The following is a 20,809-nucleotide window of genomic DNA, read 5'->3' as shown; positions in this document are numbered from 1 at the left end:
CAATCTGAAAAGGCTACACTCTGTATAATTTCAACAATATAACCTTCAGGAAAAGGAAAAAAAAAAATGGAGCAGTAAAAAGATCAGCGACTGCTAGTGGCTGTGTGTGTGCGTGTGTGTGGCGGGGTGGTTATGGCTAGGCAGAGCACAGAAGCTATCTGGGGCAGTGAAAATACCCTGTAGGGTACCCTAATGATAGATAACCCTCATTATACGTCTGAATATATCCACAGAATATACAGCACCCAGAGTGAGTCCTAATGCAAACTATGGACTCTGAGTGATTATGTGTCAGTAGAGGCTCACCAGTTGGAACAAAGGTACTGTTAGCAGACAGTGAGACCCCTAAATTAGGAGGCCATCAAAGTGTGAGCTGGTGACTGTGAAAGAATCCACAGCAGATACAGAGGGACAAAGTGAAAAGCCGCTTTATTGCTCAGAATAGGAAGAGGAAAGAAATGTGCTTTATTGCTCGAGCGAGGAAAAGGCACTGGAGGGGGAGCCGTCAGCCAAGAGGGCTGACTGAGACGGCTCTAGCTCTGGGCCGGGCCAGGTGGACTTCTATGGGAGGCTTCTGCCATCATGATCTCCTTCCCCGTGTGCTGGAGCCAACTGCCTTCTCTCCCATCCTCGCGTGGGCTTTTCCAGTGGTCATGGCAACTGTCAGCTGTCATGGCGCAGGTGGGTGCATCGTTTAGCTGATATATTACAGTGAGAGTGTAATGAGGCTCAAGGTCCAATGGAAGTCAGATCCTCCACCATCTTGGCCTTAGTTGGTTCTAACCAGTTCTTGTTTCTTCTCTCTGCGGCTGCATCCTGAGACTTAGAGAAGAGTAATTGGTTTCTATGCAAGGGAGGGGCAGGGGTATGATCCTGGGGGCAACAACCTTGGTAACACTCTGCAAGCTAACTGAAGGAGAGGCTAGGGAAGAAATCTGGTCATCATGCAGCTACTTTTTCCCTCTGGTGGCTGTTACAGTATCTGTAAATCAGTTCAGGAATGTGCAGCAGTCAGTGAGTCTGTGACTCTATTGTCTTTATCATCAACGGCTTGAGCCTGCTCTTCTGTAACTCAAGGAGGCCTGGGAGACGTTATTTTTATAAATAAGAGGCAGGGGTTGGGGGGACGGGCACCTGCAGGATCCTGCTGGTGTCAGTACCGCTCTGTTGGGGGATGTTGATAATGAGGGAGGCTATGTATGCGTGGAGGAAGGAGATACATGAGAAATCTTTGTATTTAATTAATGTATTTATATAAACTTCTCTTCAGTTGTCTGTGAACCTAAAACAGCTCAAAAAACATAAGCTCTTAAGCTAAAAAAAGAAAGAAAAGAAAAAGCTATTTCATGTAACTCTGAGTGTGGCAGGGATCAGCATGGGGGAAGGACTTGGTTCCGGTCTTAGCTCTGACCAGCTGTGCACCTTCACAGAAGCCATTTAGTCACTTTGGGACTTCATTTACTTACCTAAAGATTGATGGGGCTGGAAAAATGTATGTCTAAGTTTTCTTTGATCTCATGCTAAATTTCTGCTCACACAAAAAAATAAAAACGGCTCTCACATAGATAAAAGAAAGAATATGTGCTAAAATATTATTTATTACTTAAATGAGAGAATAGATAAGATGTCACAACCCATTTATAGAAGAATTTAAAGAAGAATAGCATTTATAGGTCTAGAAGAGTGAAATAAATATAAAAATGGAGATCAAGTTAGCTTTTTCCACCTTAAGGAAATTGGTTGAACTGCTGCTACAAAAAATTTACATCTGTGTGCAGAAACTATGCTTCACTGCTATCAGCTATCTACAACTCAGAGAGTTGTGAAATAGCTCCCATGGAATCAGAACCTCAAAACTCTAAACAGTGTGTTCTAGAAAACACAGTTTTCCATCAAAACACAAATTTCCCTTTACATTACAGAACAAGCACCAAGTACAAGGCACGGCCAAAGTAGGTACTCAGGATTTGTGATCTGTCAGAATTTCTCCCCGACTGATGACTTCTCTGCGGTCTCAGCGTCCAGGTCTGTTGCCTAACGTTTGGGATACTCAGAAAGCAACTGGCTCTTGTTTCTCTAGCCGGGTATCAACTGGATGACACAGAACAGTTTCCACATGAACTTTCGGTCAGACGGCATTTCCTGATCCTGGGAGGGAGAGTCTGTTTGTCTTTCCCCACTTGTCCTCCTTCGAGGCAGTGCAAGCTCCTGAAAGACAGCAGGGGTGCTTTATACCAGAGGCCTTACCTTCATCTGGCATTGGTGGTACTTCGAATTTGGGCAGGGCATCGCTCAAGTGGGGGAGTGCACGCTCAGCATGCACAAGGTCCTGGGTTCAATCCCCAGTACGTCCTCTGAAAATAAACAAATAAAGCTAATTACCTCCCCCCACTAAAAAAATAGTAAGTAGCAGAACAGGGGTCCATTCCTACTTATGACTCGCTTTTTATGAGGGATATACCTAAAGACTGCAGGTTAAATTAATACGTCCCTGTCCTTCACTAACCCTTACTTTCTATTCGACAGCTCACCGGGACCCATGTTTTCTTTCCTATGTTTACCTCTTACTCTAATGAGGTTTCTTTTCTCTTCCTCGCTTCCCTCCTTCCTGTGTAGGTCCACTGACTCCAACAGAAACTTAACACTTGGAAACAGACCCAACTCTGCCTCTGAGCTGTTCTTTCCATTACTTGTTAATAAAAATTCTAAAGCAAACAGATACGGTTTTATGATTAAAATGTTACATGGCTTCGCCAAAATCAGGGGTGCATGTGCGGGCTGGGCTGTTGGTGCTGTGCTGGAAGGCATCTTCATAACTGGAGGCTGTCACTGCTTCCAAGATAATTTTCAAGAACATCAAGGATAAAATTGATCTTTGTGTTGAAAGTGCTAACATTACATTTTAGACTCAGATGAATGAATGTTTTTAACAGTATTTGCTTTTCTAGATAAAAGGCCCTTACCAATATTTGTTTTCTAGGCGTCAATTCCTTTTCAAGGCCTTATTCTCCTACAGAAGTGAAAGTGAGGTTTTTTTTTCCTTCTAAATTCATTTCTAATTTAGTTTCTAGACCAGAGCTGGCTAGGATTCTCATTTTTCATCACAGGAGAGAACATTGGCAAGACAGTTGTGCTTCAAGCAGAATTTCACTGGACTGGAACCCAAAATCATTTAACTTGAATGGATGACACCTTGGCCGGTCCTTATCTCCTGGGTGTGTCTGTGTGTTTGGTCACAATGTAACTTCCATAACTGGGGTTCCTTCCTGCAGTGAAGAGTCGACTGAATTATAGGAGAGTGCCAAGAAGGGCTAATTTAAGTCAATTTGGACTAATGCAGACTTTGAATTCATCAGAACCTTGAATAAAAATATTTTAAAAGAAAACCTGTTTTATTTCATTTAAATCAGCCATAGCTTAGAATTAGGATGGTAATTTATTTATTACAATCAATAGACTAAAAAAATGCCAGCGTATCAACAAGGTATTTTCAAGATCAAGAGTGCTTTAAAGCAGCCACTCCTCATAATAAACTTGTACTTTTCTGTAAAATGATTTTGATACTAGTAATGGGTTGGAAATATCTGAATTTTCCATATTGCATCAAATATCAGTGTAGGGCTGTACACACTGTGAAGGTTTAATGATCACAACAACAAAATCCATAATATTGACTAATTATTATCTGTCAAATATTTTATCAAATTTATCAAGTCAATATTTTGTCAAATATAAAGGCTGTAAACGTACACATTGATTTCACCGTCATAATAACTATATGCAGCTGACGTCTTTGTTACCCGTTTTACAGGTAAGGAAACTAAGGCATGGTGAAGCTGAGTAATTGGACCAAGGTCTAATGGTAAGCAAGTATTTAAGCCACATTTGAACTCCAGCAGGCTGGCCCTGTACCCACTTCTCTTGACCACTCTGGCACTCTGCCTTTGACTAAGGGGTGATGTACTTTGGGTTGATATCTTCAAAGGTAAACTCAAGAGAAGAAGAAAATTTTGATATTCATGCGATGTCTCCTGTGTCCAAGGCTCCCTGCTGGAAAATCGACGTGACTCATCTTCACTCCACGTATGTGCGAGAGGTACGGTTCTCCTCACTTTTCGGACGAGAAAATGATTCTGAAAAATCTGAATTAACAATCCAGGTGGCCAAGCTGGGACGCTGGGGAGTCGATGCTCCCTTGTGTCTTTGCATTCCAAAGCTCTGATTCTTTCCAGTCCATTGCATTGCCTTCTAAACACTTCCTGAAATTTATTTGACCACAGGTCAAAATAGAATAATTAAGCTTTCTTTTACCTGGTACTACAGGTAAAATCAGAGTACTTATTAAAAAAAGAAAGCTTTTTTAAACTGATAATCATGGCTGTAAACAGCCTGGTTTTGATTAATCTATAGCAAGTAAAGAAAAACAAAACAAAACAAAAATGGCAAAATAAGTTTGCTGTTACTGAACTAAATATTATTTGGTTAAAAGAATACTGAATGGTGTTTTAAGAAAATTAAGTTTAAATCCAAGCTTTAAAATTTACTCTGTGTTTAAGAAAATTCTTCACTTTTTTGGAACTTGTTTACCCATTAAAGACAGAGTGTGACCTATGGGGAGTTTTCATTGTTCTGTAGAATCTTTCTCCCAACTGTAAATCATCTGCTCAGATTAAAGTTTATGCAGATGACCTACATGTCAACAAAAATGAAAATGTTCTATGAAGTGGAAGAGGTGGGCCTGACACTTGCCCAGTAGGAATTTAATTTTGCCCATTCTATGGCCGTTAAGTGACTACAACCACACAGTTGAGAAAACAATACAAAATCAGTCACAAAACTGTGCGAGATCTCTTCCACCCTTGGCGTTCTACAACCAGCGACAGAAAGCCTCAGCATTTGTTTTCTGCGTGACACGAAAGATGACGGTCATAGTATGTGCAGTGTGGTCCAATGTATCGAACCGGGTTAGGTCTTTGAATTAACATTATTTCCACACATTTCACCTCCATTCAACACTGGAATGTAAGAAGTAGAATTTCCTTTATATGGTAAACTTAAATCCATTTTATTTTTCAAAATATTGTTCCATTCATAAAGTTATGCATTAATAATAATTAGTTATAGATCACTTGAACCATACCTCAAAAAAGGACATACCTCCAGTGCAACACACTTGCATTGAGAGATCATTGATTCAACAATTGACCTATGCCTTAGATGATATTTTGGGAGGAGAATCAAGCACACGGAAATGATACTCTCTGCAAACAATAAAATTCTCAAACAAGTTTCACAAATGCTCAGGGAAGAAGTCCTTAAAGCCTAAGATAAGTGCATCATGCAGCTACTTTAAGGCGTCTCTAAAAACAACATTCATGCAAGTGCATGCAATGGTGTTAGTCAAGACTCTGTCCTGGTAACAAACAGTCTCGAAGTATCAGTGGCTTCAAACAACAAAGGCTGATTTTTTTTTGCTTTGTAAAGTATGCTAAGGGGTCAGGCGATTTTCCAGATGACCAACTCTCCTTCATTCCTTAGAAATAGTCACTTCTTGGCTCATGGAAACAAGGAAAGAGAGTGCTTATATCTGAATTTACACATTTGACTTCTTAAATTTTGTTTACCAAATTAAGTCATTTAGGTAAGACCGACATCAAGAAGATGGGGCATCGCGATCTCCACTTGTTCCTGTAAGGAAGACAACTGGAAACTTCGGTGAGCAGCACTAGTATCTGCCGGAGCTGGAAGTGAGTGACAGTTGGAGCGCGTGCAAACGTCCTGCTGCCTTGCTTGCTCAGCAGATTTCTAACTTGACCCACTTAATCCCTAGAGACCTCTTTTCTCACCCCTCGTTTGACTCCAGATATTTTAGGAGACATCTGAATTTGTCACAACTGTTAGGGTCCAGCTATTAATGACTTTCCCCATTCTTACTGCCCTTAACTGTTGTGAGAAAACTGACATGCAGTGTGATTCTGAGGATGAGTGTCACCTTCCTTGCAGTGGTCCCTCCCTCCCTCCCTTCTTCCTTCCTCCCTCCCTCTCTTTCTCTTCTCTTCTCTTTCTTTTCTTTTCTTTCTTTTTCTTTCTTTCCTCCCTTTTTTCCTCCTTCCTTCCTTCCTTCCTCCTTCCATCCTTCTTCCTTAACTCACTCACTCTTTCTCTTTTTCTTTCTTCCTTCCTTCCTTCCTTCCTTTCTTTCTTTCTTTCCTTTCTTCATTCCTTCCTTCCTTTTTTTTTCTTTTCTTTTTTTGCCTGCCAATGAAGGAAACCAGAGTCTAAATCAGAACCCCTTACGTCTGCCTGTTTATTTAGTTCCTGTCTCTCACCCTTGTGTCCATTCTTCCATTAGTGTGTCCTTTCTTTGCTTCCATCCATCTCTGACATCACATGGCACACAGCACATAACATTGTATAGCACATAATTACTGAAGGTTTAGGAGTAATGGGCATGGGGGAATTGTATAACAGCAGGTGATAAAGAAAACCCCCAGATTTAACAGTACATCTCCATCCTCAGAAACATGTTTTCTATGTTTACTCCCCAGGCACAATCTCTCACCATATTATTAAATCCCCTCCATCCTCTCCCCCTAAGGGTTAGTTAAAGATCTACACGTCCTTGTTAAGCTATTTCATAGAACAGTTTCCTATCTCTAGACAAGGCCATTATCTGCATATCTTGAAACTCACTGAAGTGCTTTACTAAATAAGAAATTTATTTATTTATTTATTGGCTTAGACATAGAAAGAGCCAATCAGCAACGATATGTGAATAAGAGATGTATTTTTTCTTTCATACGTTCTGGACTGCGGATGGAGCAGCCTCCCGGGGACGTGGATGTCAGATGGGGTTCTTCCTGTTACATCTGTGAGATACGCTGTATACAATGGACTTCACAAGATCTCACAATTATCCCCAGATCTTTATCTAGTACTGGCCACAACCTTGTTCTTTCCTTACTGGGTAAATTTCAAAGCCCCAAAAGTTGCATGTGACTCAAGAAAGCTCCACGGAGTTCAGAGAAACTTTGAACTCCAAGTGGCAGGGAACAGAATTGAAAATTTCACAAAAACACCTGTATTCCCAGGGTCAGCTCGGCAGGGACCAGGCAATACAGAACAGGTGAGAATGGGAGCTAATCAAGAAAGGAAATCACTTCAGACAACATCATCAGGGACAAAAGCCGTGATTCACCATCAGGGTTGGGTTGGTTCTTATTTTAACCGGAGCATCCCTTTTGGTTTTCTGTGATGCTCATATCCAGTTCAGAAGAATGTTCCACTACAGGCTTTCTTCTTGTGTCTCATAAATAAATCAGCAAGATAAAAATAGCTGCTTCTCTCAAAGTTAAAGCAAAAAGAAAGTAAAGGTTTCAGCCATCTTCCTCTTCTCTTCCTTTTCTGTTTTCTTGTGGTAACATCTAGGTAACTCCGAGGGCAAGAACTGTTCAGGGATCAGTGCAGTCTGATTTTGAAAGAAAACATACATAATGTGGACTATTTTCTTTTTTTAAATCTGGGACTGGCCAGCATTTTGTTGGGAATATAACTCATTTTATCCTCTGACAAAATTCACTTGATAATAGAAAATTTTGAGGCTGTAATTACTATATATCTCTTTTGCTAGACTAGAAACAGTGCTTCTGTTAGAAGAAATCCTAAAATCCACACAGGGCTATGAAAGTAAACCAAAAATGGCTTTTGTACTTGTGTCTGTGGTTACAACGATCCCCGACGTTTAGGGGAGCATCCTGTAAGGGAGGGTTGGAAATGAAAGCCCCCACGTGGAGAAGATTCTGGGGAGCAAGCTCTATCTTTTACCTTTGTATATAATTTACACATATTTCATTTAATTTCAGGAATTCAGCTAGCAATTAGAGGTAGCTTATTCTTCTGAAGTCTGCCAACACCTCCTGGATCACTCTTTCCTTATTCTTCAGAAAGATGCCGGAGTAACTTAGATACTTTGTATTGTGTAAGTTTCCTTTTCTGAGATAGTCTTAGAGCTTTGCTATCTGGAGCATTCATTTAATGCACAGGGATTAATGTGGTTACTCTGGAATGATCTAAAGCATACTATTCCATATTCATTGAACTTCACATAACTTTTCAGAAGCTAAGGGCTAAATTATCTTTTTTTTTAAATTTTTTTTTTTTGACAGGGAGGTAATTAGGTATATTTACTTATTTATTTTTAGAGGAGGTACCTGGGATTGAACCCAGGACCTTGTGTGTGCTAAGCATGCGCTCTACCACCTGACCTATACCCTCCCCCTACCCCAGGGCTAAATTATCTTTATCCTCACACTTAGTTACTTAGTAATTCCAAATTTTGGCTAGAGGATTTCTTTATATTTTAGAGCTAGACACATCATGGCACACTTTAAAATGCCACCATCACTTTCAACTTTGTCTTAGGATATGGAAACTCAGAAAGACCTTAACTCTCATCCTTAGAACGACAACAAAAACCTGGGTAATGCACAAAACGACAACCGTCTTGAAGACATCTGAGAGCTGAATTTACAGAGAAATCAACTAACCCAAAATGTCAGAATGATGCTCTTCAAAGAAGAGAGTGAATATTAGTGCTTGCTTATGTGGATAAAGAGTGTTGCCTGCCATTTTAGTAAACACTGGGTGCTGTGGGCATACAGCCACCAGCCACCACAGCGGCCTGGACGGTACACCCTGAGGAGAGTTAAGGATGAAGAAAAGCAGTATACTGGCCCTGCACAGCTCAGGCTCACGTCGAAGAAGTCGCTTCAGCGAGCCCAGGCTCTTGCATCCCCCCGTGCCTTAGAAGCGTGCTAAATTCATTAGCTCGAGATGTCTGCTTTTCTCTAATCAGCATGCATCTTTTGATGTTTGACTGTCTGGTTTTTGTTTGTTTGTTTGTTTCTTGTTTCTTCAGTTTTGTTGTTGTTGTTTTGGGGTTTGTTTTTTGTTTTGCAAAAACTGCTATATAGCCTAGCTCTCTCCTTACTTCTTTGGAGCAGTCCCTCAGAGCCTTCTGAGAGGCTGTATCCAGCCTTAAGTCCTCAGAAGTCTGTCTAGTAAAGCACAATTCTCAGCTTTTAAGTTGCGCTTTTTTTTTTCACTTGACAGTTTTCTAAGGAAGATACAGATCATCATACAAGCCATTAAGAATAATTTTTAATAAACGTAAATCAATAGCTGAAGGCTGATTGTGGGCTACCATAAAAATAGAGAAATATGGAAACTCCCAAATGCAAGAGAAATTTACTCCATCTCATATGATCTTCTCCACTGACATCACTGGTTCTGCAGGAGAGATGTTAAGGACAGGAGCAGGAAACTACAAAGAGCATCTCTTACCGTGAAGTCCTGGGGAAGGGGAGCGACAGCTGCTGTGGGGAAGGCTTGAAACCTTGCCTGCACACCTCCTCCCTATGTCTCCACAGAAGGGAAGTTGTAATCAGCTCAGAGAAGGGCAGTGAAGTCTATCACATACAGGGTACAAATACCTATCAAAACTGGTGAATGGGGGAAAAAAAGATATACAAATAAAACCCCTTCTTTCCTTGGAGAAGGGGCAGAAAAAAAAATCCTAGGGCGAGATCCTTAAAGACCCCCTACCGCTGGGGGCACGGCAGGATCACGGAGAAAGACCTACACACGACACTCAGGGACATATCGTCCATCTAAGACTGAGACTGAGCCAGAGCGACAGTGAAGACCCTCACACTCATGCCACCCCTCCCCACGCTCCCACCGCAAAGCTAGCAAGAGTGAGGGGACAAGTAAGAGCAATCCAAAATACCGCTTGGGAAGGACCGGGAGCGTGTGGCAGTATGCTTTCTGTGATCCAGGCATGAAGAGAAAATGTAAACGGAGAACTGAGCAGACATTACAAATGATCCTCTAGCCCCAACCCTGAACAGAAGGTAATGTTAGAAGAATTTGAAGACTGGCGATGCACTGAGTAAAACCATGATAACAAAACAACCCCAAACCCGGCTCGACTCTTAACTCAATTTACTCAATCCTCCATGCAGAGAATGAGAAGGAAAGGAGAGCCCATTTCCAAGAATAAGTAAGATTTAATTTAGTCTCAACTGCCTTATGGAAGTTATGTCTCTTTTAACCAAAAGCTAGGAAACACATGAATGAATAGAGAAAAATCAAAACAATGATAAAGGACAAAATTATCAACAGAGTAGGATTTAAGTGTTCACATGGGAAATACAAATAATTATGATTAAGATGTTAAAGGCCCTAGTGGAAAAGGTGTATAGTATGAATGAACACAGGGGGATTTCAGCAAAAAAACAGAAACTGTAACAAAAAAATCAAATATAAATAGCAGACATAGAAATATTGTGACAGAAATGAAGATACCAAATAATAGAACCAAAAATCTTACACAAGACAAAACAAAATAAATCTTCCCCATCCACCCAGACACACCCACATACAAAAAAAAACCCCACACACTACCCTATATATACAAACTAAAAAACTCTTGAAGACCAAAAATGGATTAAAAAATCTGGAATGTAATCAGAGAGAAAATACACATATATAGAGGAACAGAGATAAGAATTACGAATAATTAACAAAAACTATCCTTTGTTCCTCTATGTATCTTCAAAGCATAAAAGGTGAGTATTAATTTTTTTTTCAGATAAAAACAACAGCAGAGAACATTCACTGCCAGCATCCCTGCTGTCTAAGAACTGTTAAGAGGAAGTTCTCCAGGCAGAAAGACGACGACACCAAAGAGAGACTTTCATCTATGCAAAGAAATGGAAGAGTGCATCACTGAAGGTAAATAAAATATTATTTTTTGTATTTTAATTGCTTTAAAGAGTGATTGCCTAAAGTACAAAGATTACCAATGGCTAGTGTGCTTATGTCCCATGTAAAAGACAAAACATATTAAACTGATGTTGGCAAAGGGATGGAGGAGATTGGACTCAATTGCAAATAGCACCGTTACTCTACATGTAAGGTGGGACTACTTCTTGAAAGTAGACTGTGATTGCTTAAGTTGTAGACTGAAAACTGTGATAAACCACAAAAGCATTTTTTAAAGAGAGACAAATAATAATTCAATATTGGAAATAAAATATATAAGACACTCAGTCTGAAACGTACTGCTTTCAGGAAAACTGAGTGGGCATATGTTTCCCAGTTTCCCTGAGGGCAACGAAAATCTGTAGACATTATATATAAAACCAACGTAAGACTCTGAAAAGGGAAAGGAAGAGGGCAGGCCTCCTAGGGAACTTGAAACCCAAGGAATGACATGGTGATGAGTACTCTAAAATTTCTTTTCGCTTCACATGTTCCAAACGTGGAGCGGAAGCTGCTGAGCACGCTTCCTGACTTGCAGATAGCTCCTTTTTTCTTCTTTTCCTTTTCCTTTTTTTTTTTTTAAAAAGAAAGGTAGACTGCCATATGCAGCCCTCATTTGGATGTGTCTGGAGTCTTGGAAGCTTGACTACCCTACAGTTTCCTACTAATGGACCTTGCATACTTGTTTGGAGTTTTCAGAAGGGGTGTACAGCCACTCGGATCCCCTTAACCAAAGGACGGTCCTCCGCCACTGGGGAAGGACCTCTTCTTCCAGGGAGCCAGCAGCTTGATGACGGAGGCATGTGGAGTGGTGAAGAAGGAAGGGGACACCTGCTTAGACAGCCAGGTCAGCCAGGTCAACCCTGGAGCTCAGTGGAATGGCTGTAAGTGGCTTGATGGCTGCAACATCTTTTTTTTTTTTTTTGATGTGGCAGGCAACATTTTTCATTCACACTATATTAATAATAATGATGAAGATTTTAAGGTTAAAAGCATTACTTATATCTCTATATAAGCGACACAAATTCAACTTACCAGGAAGACCAACAATTAAACCTGTATGTGTAAGACAACAGCCTCAAAACATATAAAGCAAAAATGGACGGAACTAAGAAGAGGAAACCAATCTGTCGTAGTGAGAGATCGAACACATTTTCATTACTGACAGACAAAATAGATGGAAAATCAGCAAGTGTATAGAAGAGGTTAAAGATTATAATAACACTTAAAAATCACGTTGGATCAGTTCTGGAATAGTAGAATGAAGAGTAGGTGAACTTGACCTCTGTATAAAAAAAAAATAAGTAAGTAAAAGCAAAACAACTAAAATCAACCATTTGAGACACCTGGCAATTGAACCAAGCCGCAGAATAAACGGAGCACCACCTAGCTTTGGGGAACTACTGAACCCAGGGAAGATGGGAGAGTCTGGGGCATTTTAACTTAGGCTCTTCCCTCCCCTTCCAGCGCTCCTGTTACCAAAAGCTGGCAGCGCTGGGGACAACAGAGACATTTGACCACATCTGGAGATCTATTAAAAGCACCATCTCTAGGGCATCGTCAATATTTGTTCAGACTCACAGTTCTCTGGTAAATTTCTGTTTTTAACATATGGTGGCTATTTGATTTGATTCCCAGTTCAGCTGGAGAAGGAGGGGCAGCCTACCCCTAGGGCATTTCCAAAACAATAGCAAACTGCTGGCTGCATCTCAGTTGCCTGAGGTGGTGATGTCAGCTGGGGCCAACAGGAGCTCATCTGGGAACTGAAAAGGAAATCCTGGAAAACATGTGTGGTCCTTTTGCCTGGCTTCTTTCACTTAGAATAAATTTTTATGGTTCTTTAAATCACTTTGGTACTTTTGGCATATTTGTCAAATCTATTAGAGCACTTTCTTTTACCCTTCAAGTGTGGGCAGGGGAGGAAAAATTTTTTATTTATAAACATAAATATAGAATATAAAATAAATAGAATATAGAAGAAAGAATGCTGATACACAAACTTTGGTATGAATCTATCTTTTAAAATAAAAAGAAGATATGGAGCCACTAATAGTGAAAAGAGGAATGACTCAGTGGGAAGGAGAATAATCTCAACGTTAACTGTAACAACAATAATAGTAATACAGGCAGCTGGTCTATTATATGTGTCACTGAACACCAGGCACTCCACTAAGCATTTGGAACATATTGCCACATTTTACTCACTTAATGCTCACATCAACCTAATAAGGCAATTTTATTATATTAATTCATAGATGAGGAAATATGTGTTCAGAGATGTTAAGGTCCCACAGAAACTGGACGAAGAATTCACTCTGAAGTCTCTGTTCTTCATCTGACCAATAAAGAAGCCTGTTACAAGAGGACAGGGTTGCACAAATGGTGCAAGAAGAATGAGGGTGAGAAAGTGAGACAGGAGGGTGGGGGGCAGGGCACAGCTACTGAAAGAATGACTCAGCATTTAGCACCAAGATGGCAGAAGATTCAGCTTCCTGTGGACTTTGAACTTCATTATCTGCTCATTGAAATACAGTAGCATGCTAAATGGCACCCCCACAGTTGCCAGGACAGTTTTAAGGCTGACCATGAAAGGTCAAAGGGTGGGTGATGGTCCAACTCCTGGGCATCCCAGCCCCTTCCCAAAAGTAGTTGGAATAATGCTCCCACTTGTGAGCATATGAAGTCACCAAGCCCATAGAAGCTAACCACCCCCACACCTTATGGCTGCTCTCCCGTCTGAGTGAGACAGGCTGCACTCTGTCTATGGAGTGTGTATCTACTTTTACTTTAAACTGAGTATCCACTCCCCGCACCTCATGGCCTTTCTACTGTTTTCTGAGACAGCCTGTGCTCTGTCCATGGAGTGTGTATCTCTCTGAGTAAATTTACCTTCACTCAACTGCGGCTCGCTCTTGAATTCTTTCCTGGGTGAAGCCAAGGACCTTCACTTGGCAGGGCACGTCCCAGGGACTCACCCGAGACCTGGGACACAGCCTTCCTCTTGCCCCACGTTTTCCTGTATCAGAAGTACCATCAAGTACCCCTGTAAGCCTACGGCCTCCTTGCCAGGACAGCTAAGTTCATGGTGAGGGCTGGAACAGCTCCAAGAGCAATGGCCTAACTTTGAGTGGTGCAACCTCGTGTTTTAGCTTTTTATTCCTGTGTTTTAACCATAGGTGCCGTCTAGTGAGTCCGGACACAGATCAAGAGACAGAAACTGGAAAGCACAGTTTTACAGTTTCATTATTCTCAGAGTTGCCAGGGAAGAGCACAGCCTCCCTGTGTCCTCAGAATTCTGCTTCTTCATTATTTCAATAACTCATTTTTGCTTTGTTTCTGTTTTTATTTTATTTATTTACTTATGCTGCAATCTGAGTAAAACTGGATTTGAAAGTAACATGACAAAGGCAAACGTAACAACTTGTGAAGGCGATGGTAGGCCACAGGTGCAAAGTGCGCGGAGAGCTTGAAAAGTCAACCGGCAAGTTGACGGCAGTGTTAGCTAACTGGACTTCGATATTTTTCCTTGGTGAAATCGAGATTCGCTGCTTCTGCTTGCCTCTGTTAATTTGCGTCATTTTCTTTTTTTTTATTACACTATAAGAGAACTTCATGGTTGAAGAGGCCAGGAAGGTCCTGATCATATTGGAACATGAAATCGTCGAGGCTCAGAGATGAGCTTTTTCTTGGGATGTGATGGACTAGAAAAAGCCCTGGAGAGGGAGAGGCTGGAGATCTAATTCAAAACTCAATTCTGCCACCAATCACTGATCTTGCAAAACATCGCTTCTCTGGACCTCAGTTAGTGTGTTCTGCCCCTTCTATTACTACCATTAAGTGCAATTTTTTGAGTGCCCCAAAGAGTTACAGCACTTTGAAGTTAACATATTCCTTTATCCATAATGACTCATTTAATATGCACAACTCTATGAAGGCAAGAAATATTTCTGTATTATTCTTGGTTTTAAAAAATATTGAGGAAACTAAGAACCAAAGAGTTGCATAACATCGTCGAGATCTTGCAGGTGGAGTCAAGTCCAGGTCTGCTTGACTCCAAGGCAGGGAATATTGTCTCTATATGACCACTTTATTATAACTGTGCTGACTAATTGGGTTATTGTCACTGTCTACATCTGGCAAATGACAACAGAACACAAGATAATTAATAGTTTATTATATAGTTGCCTTGTCTACATAGCACATGACAAGTATCTCCTGTTTCAGATCAAACATTTTTCCAACCAAACTGAGGTTAATCTGGCTTTAAATTTGTTGAGGTAGTTGTTAACCTTCATATAAGGGAGAACATCTGGCTTTCTATTATGAGGTTCCTTGCCCTCTTTCTTTTTAAGCTCCATTCCCCAAATATTTCATTTGAGTGGGTTCATATGGCTTTTTTCCATTTCCACAGGCTATTTGTACATTCTCAAGGGTCTTAGTCCCCTTCAGTATCTCCTCACCTTCAGATTCCTTAAGTGAACTGTGTTCTACAAGAAAGCTGTACGTGGTGTAGGACTACATTTATTTATCCAAAGATCATAAATTTGGGGGATGGAAATGCTGAGCTGTAAATCATAAACTTTTTTTTAACCTGAATTTTTCTCATTCCCAATGAGGTCTTTGTGCCATGATACACATTTTTCCCCAAATAAGGTAATCCCCTGGCCTATTGCATCAAGCAGCCCTGTGTGATTCCCCACTTCAAATATTCTCTTCCTATCAAGCAGGACCTGCAGCACAATAGTGATTCGGCCTCCTCGAGTTGGACCCTGAAACAACCAATGAAAGCAGGCTTAAACAGAGCTGAATGATCACTCTTCTTTTATTGTCAGAAATTGTGATGCTTGAAAGCTTTTGCCAAGCGATTTGGAATTTTTATTGAGAATTCCAGGAAACCAGAGATTTCTGGGTAATATGTTAATCACTGAGAAGAAATCTTCCCCTTTGGGACCAAAATCTGACTTCTAATTCCATAAAAATGTCAATAAGTCATTAGAGTGCCCTTTTCTTATTTATATGGTCTCTTTTGTTGACACAATGTATGAAAATGAAGGGAATTCTAGCATTGTTTCAGGATAAGTGTGTTTTTTTTCTTCTTGTTTACCTATTTTTAGAGACATCACACACTATTTCTTGTTTTCTGGAGAGAAATTCCCTTTTCTCGGAAAGCTTGTCCCCTGGCTGTCCCCATGGAAGCTCTTGAGATCCTACCGACCAGGTTCCAAATATTGTGCATCAAAGTTCATAAGCCAAAGAACAGATACAGCACACGTGTAAGGTGTGTTGGCATTTACATTCAAAACAGTGTCAGAGCTTCTATAAAGGAATGTTTTCTCAAAAATAATGTCCTATGAATTTTAGAACATTTCTTTGATAATAGTCTCTCTGTAGCTTCTTGAGCTTCAGGTTTAAAGACTAGGATCCTTATCTTGGCATCCAGGATCCTGTACAGTCTTGCAGCAGGGTAACTCTCCTCCATTTCCCATTATGGTGCAGACACAGGAGTCCTACCCACGCTTCTGATTCGCCACAGCAATGGAACCCGATTTGGGGACCAGCTTTGACAGGGAGTTTTTTAGGATATCCGGGCCTAATTTCTAAGGTTCCATCTCCTCATTAATCAATGTTTCCGACCTTCTGGCTTTATGTTTCCTATCTAGCCAGTCCCAAAATCTGTCTGTGGTTTTTGCACTGGCTTTCTGGGTAGGAAAACATCAGGAAAAGTCATGACACTATTCATAAGACAACGCATTATTTTCACTTTGCTCTGTTTTAAAATCTATCATCTGGGGTTTTAGAACTCTTCAGAGGTATTTATAAAACTATTATCTTATTGGTGGCTCCCCATCACATCACATATTTGGGCTCAAACTTCTTCCAAAATAAAATCGAATATATATATATAGAGAGAGAGAGAGGGAGAGAATAAAATCGGATATGTATCTATATATATCTATATATCTCCCTAATATGTTTGAGGTCTTTGTATGTGAGAAGTATATAGAACACACTCCTAGACTGTATTAAGATAGGAATATATTAGGATATGAACACCGTACATGGTTAGTAAGAGGCATCAGAAGGGCCTCGAGCTGTTAGAACAGCTCTGTTAATCAGGCACAGGTGTCGAAGGGCTCATCCTCGAACGGGGTGCTTCAGAGTCTATTTCCATGAGTCCGCTGCAGAACACTCACACCGTGCGTGCCATAGGAATGCCCTTCGGCCTGAAAGTACTGTTTTGCTCCCGTTCCTCGTTGGGTCTTTTGGAGAAGGGAGGCTAGAGCAAATGCCGACTTTAATACAGACTCATTAACTCCCCTCTCTTCGTGACCACCTGCCTGAAGGAGGCTGCCATTCTCCCCCTGCCAGCAGACACGGCTCCCTGGGGTAGTGAATGTTGATTCTGTCTTGAGGGAATCAGCCCCAGCAGGGGGCGCTGATGAGCACTGGGGGGTGTGCAGGGTCAGGGTAGCCGGGTAGATTATGAATAATTTCAAAAGAGCCAGAAATTTTCCTGTGGATTTCTTATGATTCTCCACTTGCTCTCCAAACCTTTTAAAATTCAATATAGTTGTTTCAAATGAATTCATTAAAGGTTTTTAATGCTATAAACAACTGTATGCTAAGAAGGTTTTTGTTGTTGTTGTTGTTGTTTTGCCTAGATGCTAAGAACTTTTTTGGTTTTTTATGCCTAGAATATCCCTCCTAATGTGAAGAATTCTGATTTCCAGACTAGTGCATGTGTCTCTTTTTCAGCCACTCCAGACAGATTCTTCCATCCTTTCTCCCTCTTTCTTCCTCCTTTCCTTCCTCCTTTCCTTGCCTTCCTTGCCTTCTCCTCTCTCCCTTGGTTTTACAATACCACTATGTCACTAGAAAGCAAATTATTTCACTGTTTTCCCTTCCATTGGCTTATGCTCCCCTCTAATGCAGAGGTTGTATCATTCCACCCCTCAAACTCCAGTATTTATTAAAGATAAAGTATACAGTATGTGGTCCATAAATGCCGAGAGAAGGAAAACATAGGGAACGCTGATGATTGAGACAGGAAAAGGAAAAGCTAGGGCGAGGGCACTTTTGCCTGGGGTCAGGCTCCTCAAGAAAGAACAGAAAGGGTATTGGACAAGGTGGACACCAGAAGAGCATAAACGGTTAATGAAGCAAAGGGAAAACAAGCTGCCAACCTGAAAATACCCTCTGGGCTTGTCTGCAAGTTGGGACAGGTTTATGGGTCTGCAGCCCGTGTAACTGCCTAAGCCCACGTGGTTGGGAGGGTCCTGCACTTGGTTTAATGTTTTGATACTGGCGTCATGAAATTCTTAATAGTTTTTGAAAAGAGGCCCCTCATTTTAATTTGGCACTGTGCCCTGCAAGTTATATCGTTGTAACTCTTTAGCTCCATTCAGCCCTTTGGAGATTCGCAGAATCACAGCACCTCCCGGGTGAGCTCTTAACCACGCCCTCCATTAAAGCGGCGCAGAAAGCACGCGTCCCTGGCCCCTCGGCGCCCCCCACCGGCCTCTGCCGCACATCTTGGCGACACCTGAAGCTGAACTGGAGGTGGGGAGGGGTGAGCATTAGTGAACGTTTTTACCCGCCATGGAACGGGTCTAAAACAGTGATTGTTTCTTTTGCATTTGGTGTAAAACTCATTTTGGAAGACTTTTGGCAGGGAATGAGAGTTAAACTGGGTTAAGGAAACCTTACACGGATATTCAAGATGGGGTTTTAGGTACGCGTCCCTGGAGTGAGCGGAACTGCTGGTTCTAATCGGGCTGCAGGGAGAGACAATCTATTAAGCGGTTACAAACCACCGGTGTTTAAATTCCACGCCTGTCGTTTACCAGGTACGTGGTCTTAGGCAAATTCGCTCGTCTCAAAAGGATTACCGTGTTTTCTTACTCATAAAGTGGGGATAACATGAGCTGGACTCACAGGGTTGTTTGGCAAACTAAATGAGGGTAAAATGAGGGTAAAAAAAAGTCCTTATAGCAGTAGATTGTACATAGTAAACACTCCGTAAAATAATTCTTATTATTAATATGGCACAAGAGGTGGCCGAATTCCGCAGTTTGTGGGGAGGGGTTCAGAATACCTTTGCAATAGGTAAGGAAGAGGAAGAGAAATAGATAAATATCTCATCATGCAGACGTCTGATCTTGAGTGCGTTTCGACCTTGATCTATGTCCTTAAGCAGCTCTCTGATGCTCCTGCAACACGGGAAGGCATTTGTGCTGCAGGTGCACAGTGCTGGGAGATGGGTCACTGGAGCAATGCTACGTGAAAGCGATGTTTTTTAGAAACAAATTCAATTTCTTCTGATGTTTCCCCTTGACTCAGAGCTGGGAATAGGGTGAGATTTTAAAGGCTCACAGGGAACAAATGGAAGTTTAGCAGCCATCTGCTGTTCCCAAGGGGCATCTGGGAGGCTCTTCCCTGAAGGACACATCATCTGAACTCTCCCCGCCGCTCTCTCGCTCACCCACACACTGGATCGACCCACAAAGGCACATGCACACATATGGTCAGACCTCAGCAAAAAGGAGAATTGGGTGGAATCTGTCTTCTTTCTTCCCCATCTCCTAGCTCCATTCCCTATTTCATCCTCAGGATCTATTCTTATCCTTACTTGTTCATCTGTTAATTGTTTCATTCAACAAATATAATACGAAATACCTACTTGTGACAGGCACTCTGCTCATTTCTGAAGATACTGTAAGCAGGTCAGATAAGGTCTCTCCCCCTCTGGCAGGGAGAAATAGTAAGAAGACGTTTTTAGAACCCACTCGATTATTAATAATTATGAAAGGTCTATGAAGGAAATTAAGGTAAGGAAATCAAGGTTATAAGACAATAAAGAGTATGGGGAAATGAGTTTAAAGGGGAACACTGAAGGTGCTTCTCTGGGGAGGTGGCATTTGAACTGATCTTAAGGCAGAAATGAGCCCACTGTGCAAAGAAATAGAAAAAGAGCCCGCCAGGAAGAGGGGACAGCAAGTTCCACTATCCAGAAGCAGGGAAGGGGGTTGGCGTTTTGAAGAAACAGCAAAGCAGCAAATGCTCCTGGGCTGTAGAGAGACGGGGGCAAAGCAGAGAAGGAGGTCACGGTGAACATTCCGGGTCACAGTTGAAAGTGCTGGACTTAAATGTAATGAAAAGTAGAAGCCCCCGAGGACCTTCAGTCGGAGGAGAGAAATACAACGATTCACATTAAAAAAAAAAAAAATCACCCATTGCTGAAAAAGCGGCAAAAATGGAAGCAAAGAGATCAACAGTCATCCATGCAAGAGATGATAAGAATTGACCAAGGCGATGACAAGGAGATGAAAATAAGCAGATTCGTGAAAAACTGGGGAAGCGGAACTCACCCAGCCGGGGACAGATTCGATGAGGGTTTAAGGGAGATGAACAGTCACGGATACAGCTCTGTGTTTGGTTTGAGCAAGTGAAAGATAATGGTATGACCAATATCCGATCAAAATCTGTTCTCCGAAAAGGATCAAATTAAAAATTGTTTTCCATTAATGAATTTTTTTTAACTTCCTGCCACTGTACTGTTCGCAAGTGCTAGATGCACTTTTGTGAATACAACCAACGGAACACAGTGCGAAGTGTTTGGGTCTCTGAGAGAGCTCTGCGTTTCAACAGGGACTGGAGAGAGGCCTAAGTAAAAACAGTAACACTCTGCCAGCAGGCCCTCTGGCACGTGCGCAGTTTTTCCTTCTCTATTTGCCCTGTATTCACGTCACACGGGCTCCCATCTGTCCTGCTCTTTCTTCCCGTGAGGTTTCATCCACCCCTCCTTCTCCTGTCTCCGCCGGTCAGCAGTGCCCACCCAGGGACCCCAAGCCCTCGGGCTTGCCTGAGATAGAGGATGTCAGAGCATGAAGGATGAGAACTGAAAACCAGGCGGAGGGGGAGAATGGCGGTGGCACTGAATTTTGTCTTCCCAAAAGTCTTTTGCTTTTTTGTTTTGTTGGACAGC

At 41.5% G+C, this 20,809-nt stretch overlaps 1 protein-coding gene across 1 annotated transcript in view; it reads right to left on the bottom strand.

Annotated features, from left to right (window-relative positions):
• Nucleotides 1-83: 83 nt before the first annotated feature.
• LOC141575430 (uncharacterized) overlaps nt 84-20,809 on the bottom strand; it is a 43,018-nt gene continuing 22,292 nt past the window's right edge. Inside the window, exon 2 of the mRNA XM_074354547.1 lies at nt 84-2,208. Coding sequence (XP_074210648.1) covers nt 2,077-2,208 — 132 coding nt within the window. The 3' untranslated portion in view covers nt 84-2,076. The remainder of the gene's footprint in view (nt 2,209-20,809) is intronic.

The sequence above is a fragment of the Camelus bactrianus genome, chromosome 28, assembly GCF_048773025.1.
Source record: "Camelus bactrianus isolate YW-2024 breed Bactrian camel chromosome 28, ASM4877302v1, whole genome shotgun sequence".
NCBI lineage: Eukaryota > Metazoa > Chordata > Mammalia > Artiodactyla > Camelidae > Camelus > Camelus bactrianus.
This window is presented reverse-complemented; position numbering and strand designations above follow the sequence as displayed.